Source organism: Mobula birostris, chromosome 12 (genome assembly GCF_030028105.1).
Source record: "Mobula birostris isolate sMobBir1 chromosome 12, sMobBir1.hap1, whole genome shotgun sequence".
NCBI classification, from domain to species: Eukaryota; Metazoa; Chordata; class Chondrichthyes; order Myliobatiformes; family Myliobatidae; genus Mobula; species Mobula birostris.
Window position 1 is genome coordinate 51,078,091 of NC_092381.1, and position 25,236 is coordinate 51,103,326.

The window sequence follows — 25,236 nt, forward strand, 5'->3', positions numbered from 1 at the left end:
CTGTCATGCATTTTTATCTATTAGAAGTAACGGGTGCCCAAGGTTCACTATAGAACTCAAGGGTCACAGATTAGGTCAAAATAACATCTTATCTCAACAACTAATCTATACATTGACTTTAATTTGCCTGTGTAAAAGTCTAAACTTAAGTATTGTTGATTCCAGCCTGCATATTCATGTTACCTCAACTCACTTTACCATGCAGTTGTTCATAGTGATCGATAATTTTCCTGCTTCAAACCACCTTGATTCCTCGATAATTTCACATTGTGTGTTCTTAGTGCAGTAACTTACAGAATAATGCAAGAGAAGCAGGAAGAGATCTAAAACTTCTCTCTAGTTTATTCAAGGTTCATATTAATCCTTGCACATGTGCACAATGATATATACACAATTCAAAACATCAAACACTGACATAAAGCATAACTAAATTACATATAGAACTAAACTAATATCCACTATCTAATCTCATACATAAAGAATAACCATCAAGTGAGATATGCTTGATCTGTGGGATCACAGCCTAGCAAGAGCAATAATTCTGGAGAGGAGGGGGCAAAGTTGAACTAGGAAGTAATTAGAAACAGAAAGCACACATACTGTAACTCTTTATAATGTCCTGAAAGGTTCTAAGTTGAAGAAATTACAATTGAATTAACTTTCAGAGCATCAACTCACATATTAACAAATTTCCTTCACTTTCCATAAAACTATCTTGTATTTACACTGAAATGAAATAAAATTCAAAACACCACTTATCAGAAACAATTATTGTATTAAATAAATTGATCTGGTAAACTATTTTTGCAATATTATATCTCTCAAATTTATTATTTTTGTCAAAATTTATAATTAATTGTCTAACTGAATATGCAAAAATTGTTCAGGCAAAAACTTATTTTGAGATGTAGATTTGAGTGGGAACAGGAGGTGATATTCACCACCACAAAGAATCATGTAGACACTAGAGATGTGAATGTATTATAATCTGTTTCATTAAAATGGAAGCAACATGAAGTCCCGTAGCAAAATAGATTTTTTCACTCTATCTTTCTGTGTCACTTCTTTAAATCACAAAAGAGTTCCTTATATTTATGTGACAAAATATGGCACTAACCTCTGCTGTTATAGTTTTGAATAAATATTACTAACATCCTACCTGAACTTCTCATTCAAGTCCACTCTGAGAAATGCTTGAGCTGGGAATAATGGATCACATGCTTGAAAGTGTGATTCCTGTACAATAAGCTCCTAATTTCAGTTATTTGTCCTGAACATTGTAAATAGAGAGCCAAAGGCACAATGCAGTGAGTCTGCCGAAGGAGATAAGTGAGGCTAAAATGGCCCCAGGCTGTATGATACTGGAATACTTAATGTGACCACAGGCATAATCTGTTTATTTTTCAAAAAAAATACTTCACATATGCCAACTTAGAAAAGCAGAAACTAATCAAATTCCCAAAAGGCTGTTAGCTTAAGAACAAAGGTGACATGTAAAAGCAAAGAGAGTGGATTGGTCCTCAGATTGGTTATTACCCACGAAGCATTCAACCAATATTACCACAGTAGACACAAGTCAAAAGACGAAAATGAATCTCAGGGTTGTACATGGTGACGTATATGTACTTCGATTATAAATTGATTTTGAACTTTGAAGTAGCAGTCAGCACCTACATGATTAAATCATTTGGAGTTTGTAGTTACTGAGGGCACTAAAAAATTCCTGATGGACATTACGAAATCTTCGACTTTTGATATGAATTGTGCTGCATTTAGTGAGGCTCTATGCCTAATGTGATTGAGAATGTGCATTTTTAACAATTTAGGTAAAGCTCTAACCCCATTTATTTTTATTTGAAATGTGGTGATTTAACAACTGCAAAGATAATAACTCTCAAATAGATGGAGTTGATCCATTCTCATCGGGGAATATCTACCTTATCTCAGAAAGGCAGCTGCACCAAAAAAATCAAAAATCTTCCTATGATACAATTCTGAAATAAAGATAGAAAATAATGGAAAATTACAACACGTTGGACAGAAAGATATAGTTAACATATCAGATCTGAAATTTTCATCGGACATAGAGAGAAAAAAGTTTGTTTTCATTTGCAAAGAGGATAGCATAGGGTGGAGAAGACAAAGAAAAGAAGGAAGGTATTCCCTTTTAACCTAGGATCCGATGGACACTACTTCCCACACTGAGTTAGAAGAGAGGATCATGAGCTCGTTTTCAATATATTTTTAACCATAAGGTCACAGACAACAAAAGCGAGAAAATTATGGGTGATTGGTCCCAGGCCTGTTTTCTGACTAATTCATATTGTCAATCTATAATACCTGTTGAAAAGGTTAATTAAGCCTGTACATTACTGGAAAATGAGTTAAAGTAGGTAAATGGCATGTAAGATATTTTCTCTAAGCAGTTAGAAATATTCAACAGTGAAAGCCGTTTTTTAAAATTTCATGAGACTCAACATGCTCTCATATTGTAAGTATATGCAATTCGTTACCATGACAAGGAATTAAAAAAAATCAAACACAAGTCACAATCAGGATCTGAAAAAAATCAAAATAAATTGTTCAAAAAATATTGTACACAGTGAAAAAGAGGAGTAAAATCAATTAATTAAATCCATATAGGTTCTACAAAGATTGGGTAATCTGTTCAAACAGATCATTGCCGCAACTATGAAAACCAAAATCTATACCTATGTATCCAATGTCAGGCTCAGGCACTCCAGAGTCAGCAATTTATTGTAGCAACATGGTACACAATATGAAAGCACTTAGTGAGATTTCTCAAGAAGCTGCAGCTGGGTTAGATTAATAGGCAGTTTTTTTTTCGCAAGTCCAAAGCACAGTGATTGACACTCAGTAGTTTGGTTATTCCTCCCTTCAACAGAGCAACACTGACAAATAATATAATGCAATAAAAGAAAAGAAAATCAGGTCCAAAGTCAGACAAACATAGTTTAATTACATTCCTGCTTTTGGCAATGCAACACCATTTCCTGGCAGAATTTAAACAGATATATCAGGATTAATCATGGCCACATTGTAATCTTCATGACAACACTGTTAACGTTACAGTTCCTTTCTGCTTTTTCAGAATAGCGACAGCCTGTTCATGTGTGACACCTTCCAAACTTTCCCCATTTACTGCTAAAATCTGATCTCCTCGCTTTAACCTGTTGTCATCTGTTGCTGCTCCCTGCAAAAGGCCAACAGTAAAAAAATCAATAAGATGTAAGTTCCTTTCAGTCTGGAACAAATTATTAGGGTGGGGGTGATAGGGTACTAGTTCCGAAAGATGGAAGTTCTACTAATCTGGTTATAAAAACTCATAAGAAAATTAAATTATTGAATGAGATGCAATTGCGATTTTAACAATGTGCCATAACTGCTGCTAAACGACTACTCCAGCATTGAAAAGCTAAATGTATGAGGGGTCAAATTCCCTTAGAATAATTATTTCAAACTACCATTATTGTTTAAAAAATGTCAAAGATTCAGTAGTCTCAAAGTGTGAATTTTTTTCTTATTTCCATTCTGAGTGGCCAATTCCTTATTGTGAGGTTACAACTCCTAGTGCTGAATATCACAGCAGGGAATAGGCCAAGGCTCCTTAATTTCTCCTCAGATGACAAACCCTTATTCAAATTATTGGCATTTGTTTTCAGTATTGGCTCCACAGATAGAGTATCTAAAATTTCCTCCATATCAAAAATCAATCCCTCTTTTAGGTCAGACTATGTAAAAATAAAAATCTATCTTAACCATACAAATCAGAAATTATTAATAGAAAAACTACTCATCCAGCTTTCTGGGAAAAATCCTAAATTAAGTGACAAGGCCAAAGCCTTCTTTCGATCGATCCAACAGTCCTTTGGGAACGTTTGCATAATCTCATTTTGTTACTGGAAAACAGTTGCAGATTAAATTGGTGATCTTAAATGTAATGAAAGGAGAGGTGGTTTATGAAACCCTGTAACAGAAACGTGTCTACATCCAGTTTGCTTTGGAAAAATAGAATTTGAATATGAACATAAGTATACCTTAGAAGAATAATTCAACAATAATTAATTCTCTCTTTTCTTTCATGTAATGTTTAAATATTAGCCAAAAATTAAACATATGCTTACAGAATTACCTTAGCAAACACTGTTTTAACATAGATCGGCAGATCTCCGTGGGGACTTCCATGTCCTCCAACAATACTGAATCCCAGTCCATCCGGTCCCTTCTCTAACGTTATGTTCATGCACTGTGGTGACCTGAATCAGAAAATGATTAGTTAGTCACAATATTTCTGTCCATGACTTTATTTTTATTATGAGAGCACAGGCTGTCCTGTGCTTTCGTAAAGGAAGAGCATGCAGAGGCTCACGGGACAGGGAAAAAAAGTGTGAAAGCAGAAAAACCTTAGTATATAGAGGGCCTAGCAGCAGAAGCAGGACAATCAGCAGGGTGTGGCAGCAAGCAGAAGCTGCACGACACCACCAAGAAACTGTCCGGCAAGTACTGTAAGCCTGAGAGGCCAGTCAAAGTTCCTGCATGACTCCCTTGTCCATTCGTCCCTCCCCACTGATCTCCCTCCTGGCACTTATCCTTACAAGTGGAACAAGTGTTACACCTGCCGCTACACCTCTTCTCTCACTACCATTCAGGGCCTGAAACAGTCCTTCCAGGTGAGGCGATACTTCACCCATGAGTCTGTTCGGGTCATATTCTGTGTCCAGTGCTCCCAGTGTGGCCTCCTGTAATATCTGTGAGACCCGACGCAGGTTGAGAGTCTGCTTCACCGAACACCTACACTCTGTCCGCCAGATAAAGCAGGATCACCCATTTTAATTCCACTTCCCATTCCCATTCCGATATGTCTGTCCATGGCCTCCTCCACTGTCGTGATAAGGCCACACTTAGGCTGGAGGAACAACATCTTATATTCTGTTTGGGTAGCCTCCTATCCAAAGGCATGAACATTGATTTTGCGAACTTCCATTATAGCCCCCCTCACCATTTCCCATACCTTTTTCCCTCTCTCACGTTATCTCCTTCCCCGCTCATCGCCTCCCTCTGTTGCTCTTCCCCACTTTTCTTTCTTCCATGGTCTTCTGTCTCTTTCACCAATTTACTTCCCAGCTCTTTATTTCATCCCCTCCCCTTCCAAGTTTCACCTATCACCTTGTGTATCTCCTCTGCGTCCCCCACCCCAACACCTTTTAAAGCTACTCCTCAGCTTTTTCTCTCCAGTCCTGCTGAAGGGTTTTGGCTCAAAATGTCGACTGTACTCTTTTCCATAGATGCTGCCTGGTCTGCTGAGTTCCTCCAGCATTTTGAGTGTGTTGCTCGGATTTCCAGCATCTGCAGATTTTCTCCTCTTTGTGTGTGGCACCACTGAGCCAGAATTTCATTCTCCCTCCTACATGCTGATTTGTCACCATCATTGATTTGGCCAGCAACTGTAGTGTTATCAGCAAACTTAAGTATGGGAATAGAGTTGTGCTTAGCCACACAGTCAGAAGTGTAAAGTGAGTAGAGAAGGGAGCTAGCACACAAGCACACAGCCTCTTGGTGCACCTGTGCTGATGGAGATTATGGAAGAGATGTTGTTGCCAATCTAATCTGACTGGGGTCTGCAAATGAAGAAATCAAGGATCAAAGAGGAGGAGGTATTGAGGCCTAGGTCTTGAAGCATTGATTATTTTTGAGGGGATGATAGCATTGAATACCGAGCTGTAGTCTATAAAGAGCACCCTGATATATGCAGCTTTGCTGTCCAGATGTTCCAAGTTGAGTGAAGTGCCAATGAAATTGCATCTACTGTGGACCCGTTGTGCCGGTAGGAAAACTGGAGCAGATCCAAGTCGTTTGTTGCGCAGGAGTTGATATATTTCATCATCAACCTCTCAAACCACTTCATCACAGTGGACGTAAGTGCGATTGGACAATAGGCGGACAATAGTTATTGAGGCAGGTTACCACGTTCTTTTTGGGTACCGGTATAACTGAAACCTGCTTGACCTCAGACTGCCGAAGCAAGAAGCTGAAGATGTTGGTGAACATTCCAGCCAGTTGATCAGCACAGATCTTTAGTACTCAACCAAGTACCTCTGCGTTTTGACAGTCAAACGTGCATAGAAGTCATTGAGCTCATCTGCAAGCAAACCCCTGTTGTCACCTATGTTGCTCGATCTCACTTGGTAAGAGGTAATAGCATTCAGACCCTGCCACAGCTGTTGAGAAACCTTCAGTGATTCATGTTTTGTCCGGAATTGCCACTTTGCCCAGGTGATGACTTTCTGGAGATCATACCTGGACCTCTTGTATCATACTTGATCACTAGACCTGAATACCTCTGATCTGGCCCTCATGCTCAAGGGAAGTCCACTTGAAGAGGTTGTTGCCTTCAACTATCACCCAGCTCAAGAACATCTGGTGCTCCAAGGAGCTGTCATCATGTACTAAGATCAGGCTGTTCAACAATATGAAGTCAGTTCTGTACAAAGCAGAGACATGGAGGACAACAAAGTCTGTCATCAGGAAAGTGCAGACCTGCATTAGTAGCCATCTGAGGAAAATCCTCCAGATCCGATGGCCAGATGTCATCAGCAACATTGGTCAATGGCTGAAAACACACCAGTTATCAGTGCAAGAAGAATTAAGGAAAAGAATTTGGTGATGGATAGGACATGTAAACCAAGTACCAACATCACAAGGCAAGTGCTAATGTGGAATCCCCAGCGAAAGCAGAAGAGAGGCTTCATCCTCTCCAAAGCCTCAACATCCTTCCCATAGTATATACAATTCCCCAGATGTGGCCTAAGAGTTTCATAAAGCTGCAACACAACTTCCTGACTTTTGAACACAATGCCTGGACCAATAAAGGCAAGCATGCCATGTGCCTTTCTTAACCACCCTATCAACCCTACCACCCTTTCATTACATTTAATCTACCAAGGTACAACACTTCACATTTGTCTGGGTTCCACTCCATCTGCCATTTCTCCACTCATATCTGCAATTAATCTATATCCCGCTGTATTTTTTGCCAGTCTACTACACTATCCACAACACCACCAATTTTTGTATCATCTGCAAACTTACTAACCCATCTACATTTTCATCTATGTCATTTATAGAAATCATAAACAGCAGAGCTCCCACTACAGATTCCTGCAGAACACCATAAATAACAGATCTCCATCTAGAATAAATCCACTACCCTCTGTTTTCTACGGGCAAGCCAGTTATGAATTTAGTAATATGGTAATTAATGGCATCAGAAGTACATAGGACTGATAAGGAAAAACAAATACTATATGTGGAGGGAGAGAGGAAACCAGTTCTGGTGTTTATGGGAATGAACATATGTACAGTAGTACAGTACATTAGACTTTAGCATTTAATAATATAACGGGAGCTCATTCGTAAGTAGAGGTGTCTATATATCAGGTGTTCATAACCGGCGTAAAGCCCACACTACAATTCCGACCAAGATATTATTCACAATTTCACAAATTTAGAACAAAAAATACTTTAAAGACATTGATATGTCATCAGCCATTAAGAGCAAGCTGATGACATATTAAGCTCATTTCTAAATCAGGTGATAAGTCCAAAACTCTAAAAACAAGTCCAACATTGATCAAGGTAAATTGAAAGAGATGCTCAGATCAGACGACAGAATGGATTTAGATTGGTTTTATTTGTCACGTGCATGTCAAAGCATACAATAAAATGCATCTTTTGTGCCAATGAACTATTCATCCAAGATGTGCTGGAGGCAGCTTGCAAGTGTCACCATGGCTCCACCACCAACATAGCATGATCACAACCTACTAACCGCAGTCCGTACGACTTTGGGATGTGGGAGGAAACCAGAGGACTTGGAACCAGCGGGTATGCAGAGAACATACAAGCTCCTAACAGACAGTGGCAGGAATTGTACACCAATTGGTGATCGCTGGCACTGAAAAGAATTGTGCTAGCCAGTACACTACCATGAAACCCAAAGCTTATGCGTGTGCAGAGTGAGGGGTTAGAATATTATGTAATATTCAAAAGGTTGAGTAATTAAAGTGACCATACAACATTTTGTGAGTTTTTTTGCCTTATATTTTGGTATTTCATGTTAACATATTTTAATACATCAAGTTTAGGGATATTTAAATTTTTGATTCATTCTGTTTTTAATTGATATTTCACATCACTGCTGTTATGTTAGTTTTTGAAGGTTTTTAAAAAAAATTATAATATTTTATGTAACATAACCTTGTTTCTTATATATTCCCATATTTTCCTACTGATCTGTTTGCTTCATATATTGTTTATTCTACAAGACATTTCCCCCATTCTGTATGTAAAGAGTAAGGGAACTTTAGAGAATAGGTAATTGCTTATGTTGGCCTCAAGAAAAATAATGACAGTTTTGTGAGTGGCCTCAAGGATCTTTTTAAGGACTACTGGTTTCCCTGATCAATGGTTAGTACTTATCTGATACCATATTTTACCATTTGTGAAAACTTTGAGTGATGTCTTATGTTTGGCTTATGACTCTATTTACATATTTACATTGATTATTTCAAGATAGGCTGTTCAACCATTTTTCGCCTCATTTGAAAACCCAATCAATTAAGCCTCGAGGATTTTTTGTGTGGCCAGGCTTTTACGTGAAATGGAAGGCAAACATCAAATTCTCAAATTATTACTGCCTGAAATAGAAACTCAGAATGCTTTGCAGGGAAAAGAAAATGTAGTTTTGCATTAGCAAGAGTGCAATTTACATTGTTATACTGAGATTAATATCAGTACTTTAAATGTCACTCATGGCTCAAAAGGTAACACTTTTGCTTCAGCTAGAAAGCTCTACTTCATTTGCAGTCTGGTGAAATCCATGCTGACACCCTAGTAGGAGGTAAAATCTTTCAGATGAGATATTAACCCTGCTCTCTCAGACAAACATATAAGCTTCCAAAGCACTAAGTTGAATATTAATCAGGAAGTTATTGCCCATTTCCTGATCAATGTTCAATTCACCCACAAAAATTAAAAAGAAACAGATTAGTGGAGAGTCATGTCCTCTTCTCATTACCCACATCAGGAGGTACAGGGCCCTGAAGACCAACACTCAGTGTTTTAGGAACAGGTTCTTCAGATTTCTAAATGGTCCATGAAGACCTGTACTGTGCTGTAATGTTCTATGTAACCCACAAGCATGATCTCGCTATTCCACTTTTGCACAATGTTTTTATTGTAAATTATTCCTAGTGGTCATTTTTATTAGCCATAGGTGCATGTTTTTCTGTATGTTTTTGGCCTTCTGCTAAGTAACCCATCAAGGTTTGGCATGCTGTGAATTCATAAATGTTCTTCTGCACACCACTGTTGCAACGCATGGTTACTTGAATTACCGCCGCCTTCCTGTCAGCTTGAACCAGTCTGGCCATTCTCCTCTGACCTCTCATTAATTAACTGCCACTCACTGGATGTTATTTTTGTCTTCCATGCCATTCTCTGTGAACCCTAGAAAATGTTGTGTGTGAATACCCCAGATCAGCAGTTTTTGAGATACTCAAACCATCCCATCATCCCAACAATCAAAGTCACTTAAATATCATTTTTTCCAACATTCTAATGTTTGGTCTGAACAACAAATGAACCTCTTGACCATGTCTGTATGTTTTTATGCATTGAGTTGCTGTTGCAACTGATTAGATATTTGCATTATTGAGCAAGAGTACAGGTGTACCTAATAAAGTGGCCACTGAGTTCATAGTAATTTTTTATGCCTGCACTACGGTTCCCACAAAACAACACATTTCATGACCGGTGCCAATAAGCAATGACTAGTGGCAATAAATCTGATTCTGATTCTGGTTATCAGCAAATTCTTGTCTGTGGGACATAACTTTGTTAATTGGTAATATTCTTAGCTCAAGCTTCTTACATATGGCTTAGGGTTAGTAAGCTGTGAAATGCTATATGGCTCCCAGCACAATCCTTGGACTGTGTTGGTCGTTGACACAAACAACACACTTCACTGCGTGTTTAGATGTACATGTGACAAATAAAGCTCATCCCTTTAGACTACACATCAAGTTTTATTGCAGAATTTGGGCTCAAAAGTTTAATACTTCAAAGCAATACTGAGGCATCATTGCAGTTTTGGTTATGCTTTAGGCTAAACTATGGGTTTGACTGCACTTGCAGTTCTGGAAATATAAAGCATCTGGTACAATATTCAAAAGCTGTGACACAGCAATACAGGCAACATTCTTCTCATTGAAATAAATCAACCAAAAACTGGTATTTCAATTGTGGATCTTTGCATTAGAAAACTGATTGCACAAAAACATTTAGTAATGTCATTTCAATAAATATAATTTGGAATGACTCTGATAAAAGTGATCAAATACTATATAATACAAACTCTGTTTTAATTTTTGCTACATCATTAGTGACCTGGTGAGACCCGGTGAGATCAGAGTTACAAAACCCTGAACTGGTACAGATGCAAACACGAGGAAATCTGCAGATGCTGGAAATTCAAGCAACACACATCAAGGTTGCTGGTGAATGCAGCAGGCCAGGCAGCATCTCTAGGAAGAGGTACAGTTGACGTTTCAGGCCGAGACCCTTCGTCAGGGTCTCGGCTCGAAACATCGACTGTACCTCTTCCTAGAGATGCTGCCTGGCCTGCTGCGTTCACCAGCAACTTTGATATGTGTTACTGGCACAGGTGTTTGGGTTTCAGCCACTGTTGCCTCAATTTGCAACTTGAACTCAATTCTGTTCTTTCAACAATATTAACCCTTCTGGTGTATTTATGTACATGCTATAAACTAATCATAAAAGAAGGGTATATTTCATGGATATTTTCTGAATAATGTTCCCTTCTTAATGCCAGACTGTTTACTCCACAGAAGTATGGTACACATTTTTTAATGAAATAATATTTTTGTACAATAAGATAGAAGACAATACTTTTGTGCATGAAAAATATGCATCTCTTAGCTCAGAATATCTCACATGCTTACAGTGTTCAAAAACGATTTACTTTATACTTACTCTGGATCTTCCACTAGAATGTCAGATGGTGAATTCAAGTTGGAGTTAGTTGTCATGTTTTGAAGCTGACTTGCAATAGCAGTAATATTTGTGTCAGCTATAACCTGAAGAAAATGCAAAAAAAAAGAGGCCACTGTTATCTAAAAATAGAATATAGAATAAGATTAATGAACAGCCAGCACCACCAGTTACTACAGACATAATGCTATCAGTTAAAATGGCCCAATGTAACTCCAGTGGTAGCTACCTTTAGCTTTCAGGAAGCAAATGCTTACTGGACACAAAGGATGACAATTTGCTTGTTTAGATATATTGAAATTATGATCTCCTTAACACAAACCTCAAAAATATTATTACTGATTTGAAATAATATTGACTTACAGGACTAACACAAATTCACAGGGAATGTGAGATAAATAGCAATTTAATCGGTTTTTGGTAGTGTCAATTGCAAGTATGTTTTTGACTCTTTGTAAGGAGAACATTGGCTAAGGAAGGCAAGGGCCTTGTTTCTCTTTGAATAATTTTACGTGCTCAATAACAGCCCCAAGAATCATCGGAGAGAATAAGCAGGATCTCATAAGAATGACTGCAACCCAACATTACTGTACCTCAAATGAGACAATATAGTGTGATATTTATTTCTGAAACTGTACAGCTGAACTCTAGAACGACAATGTAGATAAGACCCAGGAAACGTCAGCAAGGGAGGAAAGCAGATAGGGAGGAAAAGTATCACCATTTTAAAAGGAAATTAGAGTAGTTAAAGATCCATTTTCTGGGTTTTTCAAAAACGATACCCTCTTTGATCATGGAATTCTAAAACTTATTGTTGACCACAATCTCTTATCAGTTTTCAAAACAGTTGACAATGCCACATCTACTCCCTTCCATTATTCAGATATATGGAACTTCCTCTTCCTGATGTTATTTCCAGACAGAAGCTCTCCTTCCATCTGCATGCTGACAATGTCTAACAGTAGGCTCTCCATGGTTACTTTATATTTCCACAATGGCTTTCATGTTGTTTAACTTCCAATTTGTGAATAATTTAAAATACACTCAATCTGAGATGTATTCAACCCGAATATAAAGACAACCAAAGCTACCACATTCAGTTCATCCCACCCTTACCTTTCATGGATCTGAATGTGTGGAGGTGCATGCAACTAATGGCTAACAATGACATATTCAAGTAGTGCTGGTGTCCACTGGCAAAAATGTGGTGGGGACTAAGGTGGAGGATCAGAGGGATCTTGGGGTCCGAGTCCATAGGACACTCAAAGCTGCTGCGCAGGTTGACTCTGTGGTTAAGAAGGCGTATGGTGCATTGGCCTTCATCAATCGTGGGACTGAGTTTAGGAGCCGAGAGGTAATGTTGCAGCTATATAGGACCCTGGTCAGACCCCACTTGGAGTACTGTGCTCATTTCTGGTCGCCTCACTATAGGAAGGATGTGGAAACCATAGAAAGGGTGCAGAGAAGACTTACAAGGATGTTGCCTTATGAGAATAGGTTGAGTGAACTCGGCCTTCTTTCCTTGGAGCAACTGAGGATGAGAGGTGATCTGATAGAGGTGTATATGATGATGAGAGGCATTGATCATGTGGATAGTCAAAGACTTTTTCCCAGGGCTGAAATAGCTAGCATGAGAGAGCACAGTTTTAAGATGCTTGGAAGTAGGTAGAGAGAAGATGTCAGGGTTAAGTTTTTTATGCAGAGAGTGGTGAGCGCGTGGAATGGGCTGCTGGTGACGGTGGTGGAGGCAGACACGATAGGGTCTTTTAAGAGACTCCTGACAGGTACATGGAGCTCAGAAAAATAGAAGGCTATGGGTAGCCCTAGGTAATTTCTAAGTTAGGGACATGTTCGGCACAGCTTCGTGGGCCGAAGGGCCTGTATGATGCTGTAGGTTTTCTATGTTTCTAAGGTGGACATTCTGGCAGGAGGTAAGTTGTGGGATTTGAATGAAACATGAACATTTTATCTTTTCTAGTTTGAGCGAGTCAGAGCAGATTATGGTAAAGAGTAGTGGCATTGGTCTTTCGAAATTGATTGTTGCCATTGCTTGCTTTCATGCGATCCATAGAGTATTTTGTCCATTTTTTATTAAAATCTAAAATTAAACATGTAAAATACGAAATCCCAATTACTAAGAAATCTGATGGTGTAATAGAATCAAATAAACCCAAAAGCGATAACAGAAAATTATTTACTTTATTTAAAAATGTATTAAAACATTATTTGACTTCTTCAGTTCATTTAAAAAATATTTAGCCAAAGAATCCAGCTGCAGAATGAAATATAGAGAAAAAACAAATCATTTCTTCTCTCTGCTAGAAAAAATAATGTTATGTAAAGGGTAAAAAATGCATCCCAATGGGTGAAAAAGTCCCTATTAACAGATCTGCTGTGGTTTGTACACAACATCAACAAACACCCTCAGCCGTTCCTTATCTCATTACTACACCTGCTATACAAACAGATTAAATCGTGCAAAAACCAAGCAAGCCTACAGACACGGGGGTTAGAAGGTGGTAATTGCTCCCTAGAGACCCTAATCTTTAGTTAACAAATAGCATTTTTAAACTCTTAACATTCTATTGAAGACAGGCAGATAATCAACCAACATCCTTGTCTTTTGCATGAATGAATGCAATTATCTGACCTTCTGGTTAGAATATGGCCGAAAAGCTGATAGCAAATACATGTTGTTTACTAATGACAAGCTACTGTGGATTATCTGTGCAATACATACACATTAGAACAATTGTAAAAAAATATTAAATGCTGCTTAAGCACTCTTGATTAAAGTTCTGCAAAATGTAAAACTGTAGCTTTGCTCAAAAGACCTGTGGAAACATTAAATTCTGGTTTCTCTGCAGCATTGTTCTTGTAATCTTATGGTAACAGTTTGATATTATGAGGCTCTTTCTTCACCAAGTAATATGCAAATTACATCTTTTCCTCACTGTTTTTCTCCCTTCTTCATTAAGCAATTTTAAGTCATATAAATTTGAACTCAGTCCAAGGTTACAGCAACATGAGACAGGCACACAGATCTGAAGCTAGAAAATATGGGTCACATGTACCAATTTACATATGTTATAGCAAAATGCAGCCCTGCAGTGTGAGAGATCCAGCCAAATCAAGTACAGAGATGCATCCACACAGAAGCTGATGGGTTGTGATGCCTGGGAAAACTAGGTATTTCTGGCTGGTAAATAGGAGGATCGGACCTATTACTCATGTGCACTGGAGAGAACCCTAGTCCATAAAAATAGAAGATACAGTCATCAAAGTTTTGTATCTGTTTCTCTCACTGAAGCAGCTTATGGGTTCAGCTGCTGAATACGTGAAGTTCCGAGGCAACTTCTCTGCTCTTCATATATTTCAAAAGCATTAGGAACGTATCCCAATTAATATGAAGCTCAATACCTAACAAGCTATGTGAAAAATGAATGCACCAACAATGTGCTAATATGTCAGCATGTATTCTAAACAGAATTGACATCTCCTCGACATGGAGATCAACAACTAGTGCACAATGACACCATAGATGTGGGCAACTGAATCTAAACACTGTGAAGGTAAAACACAGAAGCAAGCATACAAAACAAGGTAGTAGCAGTCAGTTAGTTGATCTTAAAATTGGACTCTAGTCAATGAAAGACCAATGAAATCAGTCACTGTTGTCAACTTGCAAATTGTCTTTCACATGTGTCAGAATAGTGAGTGAATGTATAATGCTTCTCAAGTAATTTGACACTGCCACTCAATTTTAAAATTAATACGTAATCAACATTCTGTAAGATGTGACTCTGGAAGATTCCAGAAGCCATTAAACTGTGTTAAAGGAAAACTGACTGCTTAGAGAAAGGTTAATTTTTTTTAGATGAGGAACAGATATTCTCATATGTGAAACCACTCATATGGTTCAGGTGACACTCATTCAAAGGCATTTCCCGTATTTTTACTTTACTTGGCGTCAATTCTACTATTAAGATGCAAACAATGCAATATTTAAGTCATAGCATAATTTGTTTATGTTAGTAGAAGTTCTTAATTACTTTTGTTATTGTTTTCAATACAAAATAGCACCAGGAAAATGTTTCATCAACAGTATCATTAACTTATGACAAAAGCTATGAAACTGAGCCTGGCATATGTTTATTCTGATATAGAGAACACACAATTGAACCTAATGGAGTTGAAACTTGAGACTGAAATAAATTATAGGCTGGTAGTTTGGCTGTTACCAAAACAACTGTAATAAACAAATACTAAGGGCATAAAATCTTCAATACTTTTGTTTACTGAAATTCCAAATGAAATATTTCATACTTCTAATGTACTATTATAGTTTAAAACACTGTAGCACTTATAAAACAATATTTATTATCTTTGTGCTTCAATTGAGAAATCAGTGGCTATTAAGCTGAGTCTGATTCAAACAGTAAGACTTTCGTAGGAAAGCAAGAAATACAAATCTTAAGGGCAATAAGCATTATTGTCCACTTATTGGTTACACTTGTTATAATTCACATAAATATGCACCTGATCATTACAGCTGTTACATGGGTGGCACTGAAATATCTAGATACCACAGATCTAAACACTGCCAAATCCTGTGTGATTCACAGACTGGAATCCTTATCCCTGTTTGACGTGCTAATGTTTGCCAGCAATACTCTGCTGCTGCTTTTGAATGGCTGTTATCTACTGCATGCAGCCGTTGCTGCCATTATTTCAGTACCTGAAGGATAATGCTTCCGTAGGCATTCTTCAATAGATTAACTGCTTCTGCATGAGACAGTTCATCCAGGGGCTGCCCATTAATGCTGACAATCCGATCCCCAACCTAATATTAAAAAAAGAAAATTATTTGCAAGGAAATTAATTTCAAATGGGAAATTAACATTCACAGATCTGGATTAGTTGTTATTTTGATTAAAATTCCAATTTCTTGGAGTTTTACTGTAATTATTTCCTGCAAATAGCTTTACACATTTGGAAATAGATGCGTGCATGCCATGAAACCACTGAAGCAGGGCAAACCTAAAATTTCACAAACTGGACTTCCAAAGTTTCATATTTATATGTATGCATTGAGGGAACAGTTATAAGGGCATCATCCTTAAGTTACAAGATTGAAAGGTGTGAGACTTGAAGTTTAAAAGGACTTAGGTTTGTCTTTGAAATCTCTGTTTGTGCTCCTTGTTTGGTTTCACAATAATCAGTTTAGACAATATAATGAAAAACAAGTCCTTAAAATTTAATGGCACATTTTACTCAGCTGCCGTTTCACTTTAAGGTAGAACATTTCCTAATTCAATCAATGGGCACTGAGCTGTTGCCAGGCATTTCCTCTTAGAAGAACAAGAATCACCCTTTGACACCTCTTTGCAAAATTTTAACACAACACTGAAGGCATCTGAGGATAGGTCATTTGCAAACCTGTTTTGCTACAGGTGGTATTTGGCATAGATGCGGGAAAACAACCACAACAATTAAAGGTCAATGTAACTTTTCAGGATAAACTAGCTCACACATTAACTCTTTTTCCAGAAAGCTGTTGCAAACTTACTTGTTTAGATGCTCCTAAACAAGGATGAATAATTACGATAATTGGGACTGGGCTTAAAAGAACATCAATTAAGTGGTGAATAATAATGCATCTGTTATTGAAAAGGAATGTTGGGCTGGCTGTAATAAGTTTTTATTTTACATAAAATATAGTTAGAAGAGTTAATTCAGTGTAACTCTCGCTTCGGCTAATGGCTTAATATAGGGGATGATAGCCACCTGGCCCAGCCAAACTTAGAAATCTCATTTGGGTGGATGCTGTGCGATGTGTCCCCTGTTACAAATCAGTACCACGAAATAACAAACAGTACACAATATGCAGTCAAAAGATTGAGCTTTATAATTCTTAATTTGACTATATGGTTAGTAAAGAAAACAAAAAAAGAAAAAGGGCCCATTCTCATGAAGCAGTCTAATGTGCAACGTTGGAGCTCACTGATAAGCCATTCGTCCACCATCGGCCTCCTCCGATCGTTGGTGACCATCGGACCCTCGCTCCAAGTCCACTCTGCCCGGCAGTCTACCAACTCTCTCCATTCGCGCCTTCTCTCCTCATCTCTCTCCGGCAAAAGACCGCGAATTCCCGGCTCCCAGACACACAAGAAAGAACAACATCCCGCTCATTGGCTAACATGCCTCATTATCTCCAGTCATAACCCAAACATTTCTGCTACAGAGAAACCATTAACTTAGCAGTGGAACATTACAGAGAAGCCATTACATTAGCAGTGAAACCTTACAGCATGTTACACTCTCTCCCCACTAAACTTAGTCATGTCCTCATGACATTGAGATAATTCACCAACCCTTCCTGCAAAACACTAAGTCCAATCCAGGTGCACAAGGCAGTGACATAGTGCCCCAAAACGGTAGGGGTCACACTCTGCTCCCCTGATGCTACGTAGGCCAGCTTATCCGGTGGTCTCCTAACTCTCTGAGACCTCTGCACCCCCTCATCTAAATCTTCAGGTTCAGACACTACTGGGGACTGTACCCTGCTGACGGAGCCCTGCTGCGCCTCCAGCACATTCTCCTCTTCCTCTGCCTCTCTGATCAGCTCATCAAAAGATGGGGGTGGGTGCGTCTTACGAGACTGTCGGAGACCCCAAGCAATCAGGTCCTGGGACTGGGCGCCCTGATTATCTGGTCCATTCTTAACTGATCCACCTCAGCCGCCTGAATGACCGCTCTGTGCCGCAAGCAGTTTAGCTGCCTCTCTAGCCGAAAGATAAAAACAGAAAGCTTCTCCCCCTTCTCCTGAGGCATATTCTGAAACTCCACCATGAACTCCATTGGGCTTCCTGTCCGGCCAAAAGCATTGTCCAGTGCTTGCATGTGATTGACAGCTGTCGCTACGGGACACTTTTTAACCTGACGGCTCTCAACATGTCAACGGCCCGCCCTTTCAAACTTTCAACCAATCTCTGTTGCTTTATGTCATTAGAGCAGTGCCAGTCATCTAATAACTGAGAGGTTCACTCTGCCCGAGCCTCATACTCCTCCTGCCCTTTAGGGGTGTGTGTTATTCCAGAGAATAGGTGGAGCCTACCGTAGCTGGGACCTTGAACCTGATTTTTCCATTTATTTGCAGTAAAGGTAAGGGCGGATACAAACTCAGAATTCTCACTCTTCACCGAGGGACGTGGATTAATTAGACATTCCAAATGCAACCACTCCTTCCCCTCACTCCTTAGAAACGATCGTACCCTGTCTTTGAAATCTCTGGCCCCAGCTACCGCTATATCAATGCTGGTCTGCATTAAAACGAGAGCTGCGCCCGCCATTTCATCAAACATCCGCCCACAATCACAACTTTAACAGTACTTAACAGGTGAATTACCAATTCATCCAGAGTATGAATATCTACCCCACTCAGGATAATCACACAGCATCCAACAGAATCAATCCCAAACGTAGCCCCCACAATTGTAACTCTCGCTTTGGCTAGCGGCTTAATATAGGGGATGATAGTCCCCCGGCCCGGCCAAACTTAAGAAATCTCATTTGGGTGGATACTGTGCGATGTGTTCCCCTGTTACAAATCAGTACCACAAAATAACAAACAGTACACAATATGCGATCAAGCGATTGAGCTTTATAATTCTTACTTTGACTGTATGGTTAGTAAAGAAAACAAAAAAAAAGAAAAAGGGCCCACTCTCATGAAACAGTCTAATGCGCAACATTGGAGTTCACTGATAAGGCCGTTCGTCCAGCATCGACCTCCTCCGATCGTCGCTGACCTTTGGAACCTCGCTCCAAGTCCACTCCATCCGGTGGTCTACCAACTCTCTCATCTTTCCACGGCAAAAGACTGCAAATTCCCGGCTCCCAATTTACACAAGAAAGAACAACATCCCACTAATTGGCTAACATGCCCGGTTATCTCCAGTCATAACCCAAACATTCCTGCTACAGAGAAACCATTACCTTAGTAGTGGAACATTACAGAAAAGCCATTACATTAGCAGTGAAACCTTATAGCGTGTTACATCAGTAATATGACTTAATACCTGATTTTGACTGTGGTCCACAATGCAAACATTTATCAGCATGGTTAGATTAATATATGAGCTCTTTATTTTTGGTCTTTTCTTGCATCCATAGGTTTACTTTTAACTATACTGAAAGAAGTTTAACTAGGAGGCAATAGTTAGATTTCAGCAGCAATGTGAAAAGATGTGATCAAAGTGGAAAGATTAGGAGACGTATAATGTAGGAAATCATAAATATAAGAAGAATGTGAACTACTTTATTCAGAGAAAGAAATGAGGCATGAGTTAAAGCACAGAGAAAGAGACTTGGAAGAAAACTTGAATCAATGAAGGACGCATGACAGATGTGGCAGGGCTTGAATGCTATCACTTCTTACAAAATTAAATCAAACAACTTAGATGACAACAGGGTTGCACTTCCAGATGAGCTCAATGCCTTCTATGCTCACTTTGACCATCAAAATATGGAGGAGCCATCACAAACTCCCACAGCCACCAATGGCCGTGTAGTTTCAGTATCTGAGGCTGTTGTCAGAGTACCCATCTGGAGGGTGAGCCCACAGAAAGCATCCGGCCCAGATGGGTGACCTGGCTGAGTGAAAAAACATAGCAACATAGAAAACCTACAGCTTGATACAGGCCCTTCGGCCCACAAAGTTGTGTCAAACATGTTCCTACCTTAGAAATTACTAGGCTTACCCATAGCCCTCTATTTTTCTAAGCTCCATGTACCTATCCAAAAGTCTCTTAAAAGACCCTATTGTATCCGCCTCCACCACAGTTGCCAGCAGCCCATTTCACGCACTCACCACTCTGTGTAAAAATCTTACCCCCGACATCTCCTCTCTACCTGCTCCCCAGCACCTTAAACCTATGTCCTCTTGTGGCAACCATTTCAGCCCTGGGAAAAAGCCTTTGACTATCCACACAATCAATGCCTCTCATCATCTTTTCACCTCTATCAGGTCACCTCTCATCCTCCGTTGCTCCAAGGAGAAAAGGCTGAGTTCACTCAACCTGTTTTCACAAGGCATGCTCCCCAATCCAGGCAACATCCTTGTAAATCTCCTCTGCACCCTTTCTATGGCTTCCACATCATTCCCGTAGTGAGGCGACCAGAACTGACCACAATACTCCAGGTGGGGTCTGACCAGGGTCCTATAAAGCTGCAACATTACCTCTCAGCTCCTAAATTCAATACCACGATTAATGAAGGCCAATACACCATATGCCTTCTTAACTACAGAGTCAACCTGCGCAGCTGCTTTAAGTGTCCTATGGACTCGGACCCCAAGATCCCTCTGATCCTCCACAATGCCAAGAGTCTTACCGTTAATGCTATAGTCTGATATCATATTTGACCTACCAAAATGAAACACCTCACACTTATCTGGGTTGAACTTCATTTGTCACTTCTCAGCCCAGTTTTGCATCCTATCAATGTCCCGCTGTAACCTCTGACAGCCCGCCACACGATCCACAACACCCCCAACCTTTGTATCATCAGCAAATTTACTAACCCATCCCTCCACTTCCTCATCCAGGTCATTTATAAAAATCACGAAGAGTAAAGGTCCCAGAACAGATCCCTGAGGCACACCACTGGTCACTGACCTCCATGCAGAATATGACCCGTCTACAGCCACTCTTTGTCTTCCAATTCTGGATCCACAAAGCAACGTCCCCTTGGATCCCATGTCTCCTTACTTTCTCAATAAGCCTTGCATGGGGTACCTTATCAAATGCCTTGCCGAAATCCATATACACTACATCTACTGCTCTCCCTTCATCAATGTGTTTAGTCACATCCTCAAAACATTCAATCAGGCTTGTAAGGCATGACCAGCCCTTGACAAATTCATGCTGACTATTCCTAATCATATTATACCTCTCCAAATGTTCATAAATCCTGCCTCTCAGGATCATCTCCATCAACTTACCAACCACTTAAGTAAGACTCACTGGTCTACAATTCCTAGGCTATCTCTACTCCCTTTCTTGAATAAAGGAACAATATCCGCAACCCTCCAATCCTCTGGAAGTACTAAAGTCCAATGCTGATCAGCAGGCTGGAGTGTTCACTGACATCTTTAATCTCTCCCTTTAGCAGTCTGAAGTACCCACCTGCTTCAAGCAGATTTCACCGGTGCCAAAGAGGAACGTGATAACTTGCCTCAGTGACTATCATCCAGTAGCACTTACATCCACAATGATGAAGTGTTTTCAGAAGTTTGTGATGAAACATATCAACTCCTCCATGAGGAGCGACTTTGACCTCCTCAAATTTGGCCACGGACACAACAGGTCCACATCAGGGGCTCTTCACTCAATCTTGGAATATCCGGACAGCAAAATGCATATATCAGGATGCTCTTTAACAACTACAACTCGACATTCAGTGCATCATCTCCACAAAACTAATCAATAAGCTTCAAGACCTAGGTCTCAATAGTGCCTTGTGCAATTGGATCCTTGATTTCCTCAGTTGCAAATGTCATCAGTTTGGAATGGCACAATCTCCATTAGCACAGGTGCACTGTAGGAGTATGTGCTTAGCCCGCTGATCTACTGGATTTACACTCATGACTGTGTGGTTAAGCACAGTTCCAATGCCAGATTTAAGTTTGCTGATGACACCACTATCATTGGCCAAATCAAAGATAGTGACAAGCCAGTACATAGAAGGGAGATTGATAATCTGGCTGAGTGGTACCACAACAACCACCTCTTTGCCAATGTCAGCAAGACCATGACAATTATTGACTTCCAGAGGTCCATGAGCCAGTTCTCTTTGGGGTTCAGAAGTGGAGAGAGCCAGCAACTTCAAAATCCTCAGTGTTATCATTTCAGAGGCCCTGTCCTGGCCCGGCATGTAAGTGCAATTATGAAGAGAGTACAGCAGTTCCCCTATTTCCTTAGAAGTTTGCAAAGATTCAGAATGACATCTAAAACTTTGACAAACTTATACTTGCTTATAATTGGAAATGTTGAGAACTTTTTCGGGCCTTGGGGACATTCTAGGCAGGAAAAAACACACAAAATGCAGGAGGAACTCAGCAGGTTAGCAGTCAAGGAAATAAATAAGCAGTCAACAATTTAGACCGACAGCCTTCATCAGGACTGAAAGGGAAGGGGAAAGACGCTAGATTATGAAGGTGGAGAGGGGGAAAGGAGTACAAACTAGAAGGTGATTGGTGAAACCAGGCGGATGGGGAGGGGATGAAGTAAGAACCTGGGAGGTGATAGGTGGATAAGGTAAAGGGTTGGAGAAGAAGGAATCTGATCAGAGAGGAGAGTGGACCATAGGGGAAAAGGAAGGTGGAGGGAATGCTGCCTGACCTGCTGAGTTCGTCCAGCATTTTGTGTATGTTGCTCTGGATTTTCAGCATCTACGGAATCTCAAGTTTACTCTGGACTAGGACATATGATTTGCCCAGTTAGAAGCTGAGTTCTTGAAATGCATTCATAAACAACTAATGCAGAATCTGAAAACTACAGTCAGTCAAGTTCTGATCAAATATACCACGGTCATGGCACATTGTGCTTAACAATAGCAACTGCTTGCATTCATTTTGTTTAGAAAGCGCTTATGTAAGGACATGTAGACAAAGGCAGCAAGCATAAGAATAGTGAAATTACTTACTTTTATTTAAGATGGGAAAATCAAAAGAAAATTGCAAAATATTACAAGGAGATTTGCCTCCTTTCTCTCAAAATGAGCTTACCAGGCATCTTTCCATAAGCCTTCCTTGATTTAAGTACTTTAGAATAAAAAGAAGTTTGTTTTAAATGTTGCTTGCGCTTACTTAATTGAGAACTAAATATATTTGAAGAACCTTGGACATGGTACATTTGGGGTAATTAACATTTTCTCATTATTATACTTGCAGTTGGTTGTGTTAAAACATTTAGCCCGCACACTAGAACTACATTAGAACTGAACCAGAATTGATTAGAGAGTTTAAGGTAAAAGAACCTTTAGGGGAGTGTGATCATAATATGATCGAATTCACCCTGAAATTTGAGAAGGCGAAGCTAGTGTCTGATTTATCAGTATTACAGTGGAATAAAGGGAATTACAGAGGCATGAGAGAGGAGTTGGCCAGAACTGATTGGAAAAGAACACTGGCAGGGATGACAGCACAGCAGCAATGGCGGGAATTTCTGGAAGCAATTTGGAAGGCACAGGATATATACATACCAAAGAGGACGAAATATTCTAAAGGAAAGATGACATAACAGTGACTAACAAACAAGTCACAGCCACTATAAAAGCCAAAGAGAGGGCATATAATAGAGCAAAAATTAGTGGGAAGTTAGAGGATTGGGAAGCTTTTGAAAGCCAACAGAAGGCAACTAAAAGGTCATTAAGAAGGTAAACATGGATTACAAACGTAAGCTAGCCAATACATACATACATATACATACATAGAAAATAGGTGCAGGAGTAGGCCATTCAGCCCTTCGAGCCTGCACCACCATTTATTATGATCATGGCTGATCATCCAACTCAGAACACCGCCCCAGCCTTCCCTCCATACCCCCTGACCCCCGTAGCCACAAGGGCCATATCTAACTCCCTCTTAAATATAGCCAATGAACTGGCCTCAACTGTTTCCTGTGGTAGAGAATTCCACAGATTCACCACTCTCTGTGTGAAGAAGTTTTTCCTAATCTCGGTCCTAAAAGGCTTCTCCTCTATCCTCAAACTGTGGCCCCTCGTTCTGGACTTCCCCAACATCGGGAACAATCTTCCTGCATCTAGCCTGTCCAATCCCTTTAGGATCTTATACGTTTCAATCAGATCCCCCCTCAATCTTCTAAATTCCAACGAGTACAAGCCCAGTTCATCCAGTCTTTCTTCATATGAAAGTCCTGCCATCCCAGGAATCAATCTGGTGAACCTTCTTTGTACTCCCTCTATGGCAAGGATGTCTTTCCTCAGATTAGGGGACCAAAACTGCACACAATATTCCAGGTGTGGTCTCACCAAGGCCTTGTACCTCTCTGCTCCTGTACTCGAATCCTCTCGCTATAAATGTCAGCATACCATTCGCCTTTTTCACCGCCTGCTGTACCTGCATGCCCGCTTTCAATGACTGCTGTATAATGACACCCAGGTCTTGTTGCACCTCCCCTTTTCCTAATCGGCCACCATTCAGATAATAATCTGTTTTCCTATTTTTGCCACCAAAGTGGATAACTTCACATTTATCCACATTAAATTGCATCTGCCATGAATTTGCCCACTCACCCAACCTATCCAAGTCACCCTGCATCCTCTTAGCATCCTCCTCACAGCTAACACTGCCACCCAGCTTCGTGTCATCCGCAAACTTGGAGATGCTGCATTTAATTCCCTTATCCAAGTCATTAATATATATTGTAAACAACTGAGATCCCAGCACTGAGCCTTGCGGTACCCCACTAGTCACCGCCTGCCATTCTGAAAAGGTCCCGTTTATTCCCACTCTTTGCTTCCTGTCTGCTAACCAACTCTCCACCCACACCAATACCTTACCCGCAATAATATTAAAGAGCATACCAAAAGTTCCTTTAGATACATAAAGTGTAAACGGGAGGTGAGAGTGAATATCGGACTGCTGAAAAATGATGTTGGAGAGGTAGTAATGAGGGATAATGAAATGGTGGACGAACTGAATAAGAATTTTGCATCTGTCTTCACTGTGGAAGACACTAGCAGTATGTGGGAAGTTCCAGGTGCCAGGGGCATGAAGAGTGCAAAGTTGCTATAACTATACAGAAAGTTCTTAGGAAACTGAAAGGTCTGAAGATAGCTTAGATGGTGTACACCCCAGGGTTTTGAAAGAGGTGGCTGAAGAAATCTGGGAGGCATTAGTAATAATCTTTCACTAGATTGTGGGATGGCTCCAGAAAACTGGAAAATTCCAAATGTCACTCTTCAAGAAGGGAAAGAAGCAGAAGAAGGGAAAGTATAGGGCAGTTAGTCTGATCTCAGTAGTTGGGAAGTTGTTGGAGACGAATATTAAGGATGAAGTCTCAGGGTACTTGGAGGCACATGATAAAGTACGCTGTAGTCAGCATGGTTTTCTCAAGGGAA

General features: G+C 39.9%; 1 protein-coding gene across 5 annotated transcripts in view; it reads right to left on the reverse strand.

The window, feature by feature from the left end:
• Window positions 1–328: 328 nt before the first annotated feature.
• The window catches only part of patj (PATJ crumbs cell polarity complex component), a 317,427-nt gene continuing 292,519 nt past the window's right edge, over window positions 329–25,236 (reverse strand). For all 5 annotated transcript variants that reach the window (XM_072273781.1, XM_072273782.1, XM_072273784.1 and 2 more), the window contains 4 exons: window positions 15,830–15,934; window positions 11,074–11,177; window positions 4,154–4,277; window positions 329–3,214 (listed from right to left, as the gene is read on the reverse strand). In XM_072273781.1, coding sequence (XP_072129882.1) covers window positions 3,068–3,214; window positions 4,154–4,277; window positions 11,074–11,177; window positions 15,830–15,934 — 480 coding nt within the window. In that variant the 3' untranslated portion in view covers window positions 329–3,067. The remainder of the gene's footprint in view (window positions 3,215–4,153; window positions 4,278–11,073; window positions 11,178–15,829; window positions 15,935–25,236) is intronic.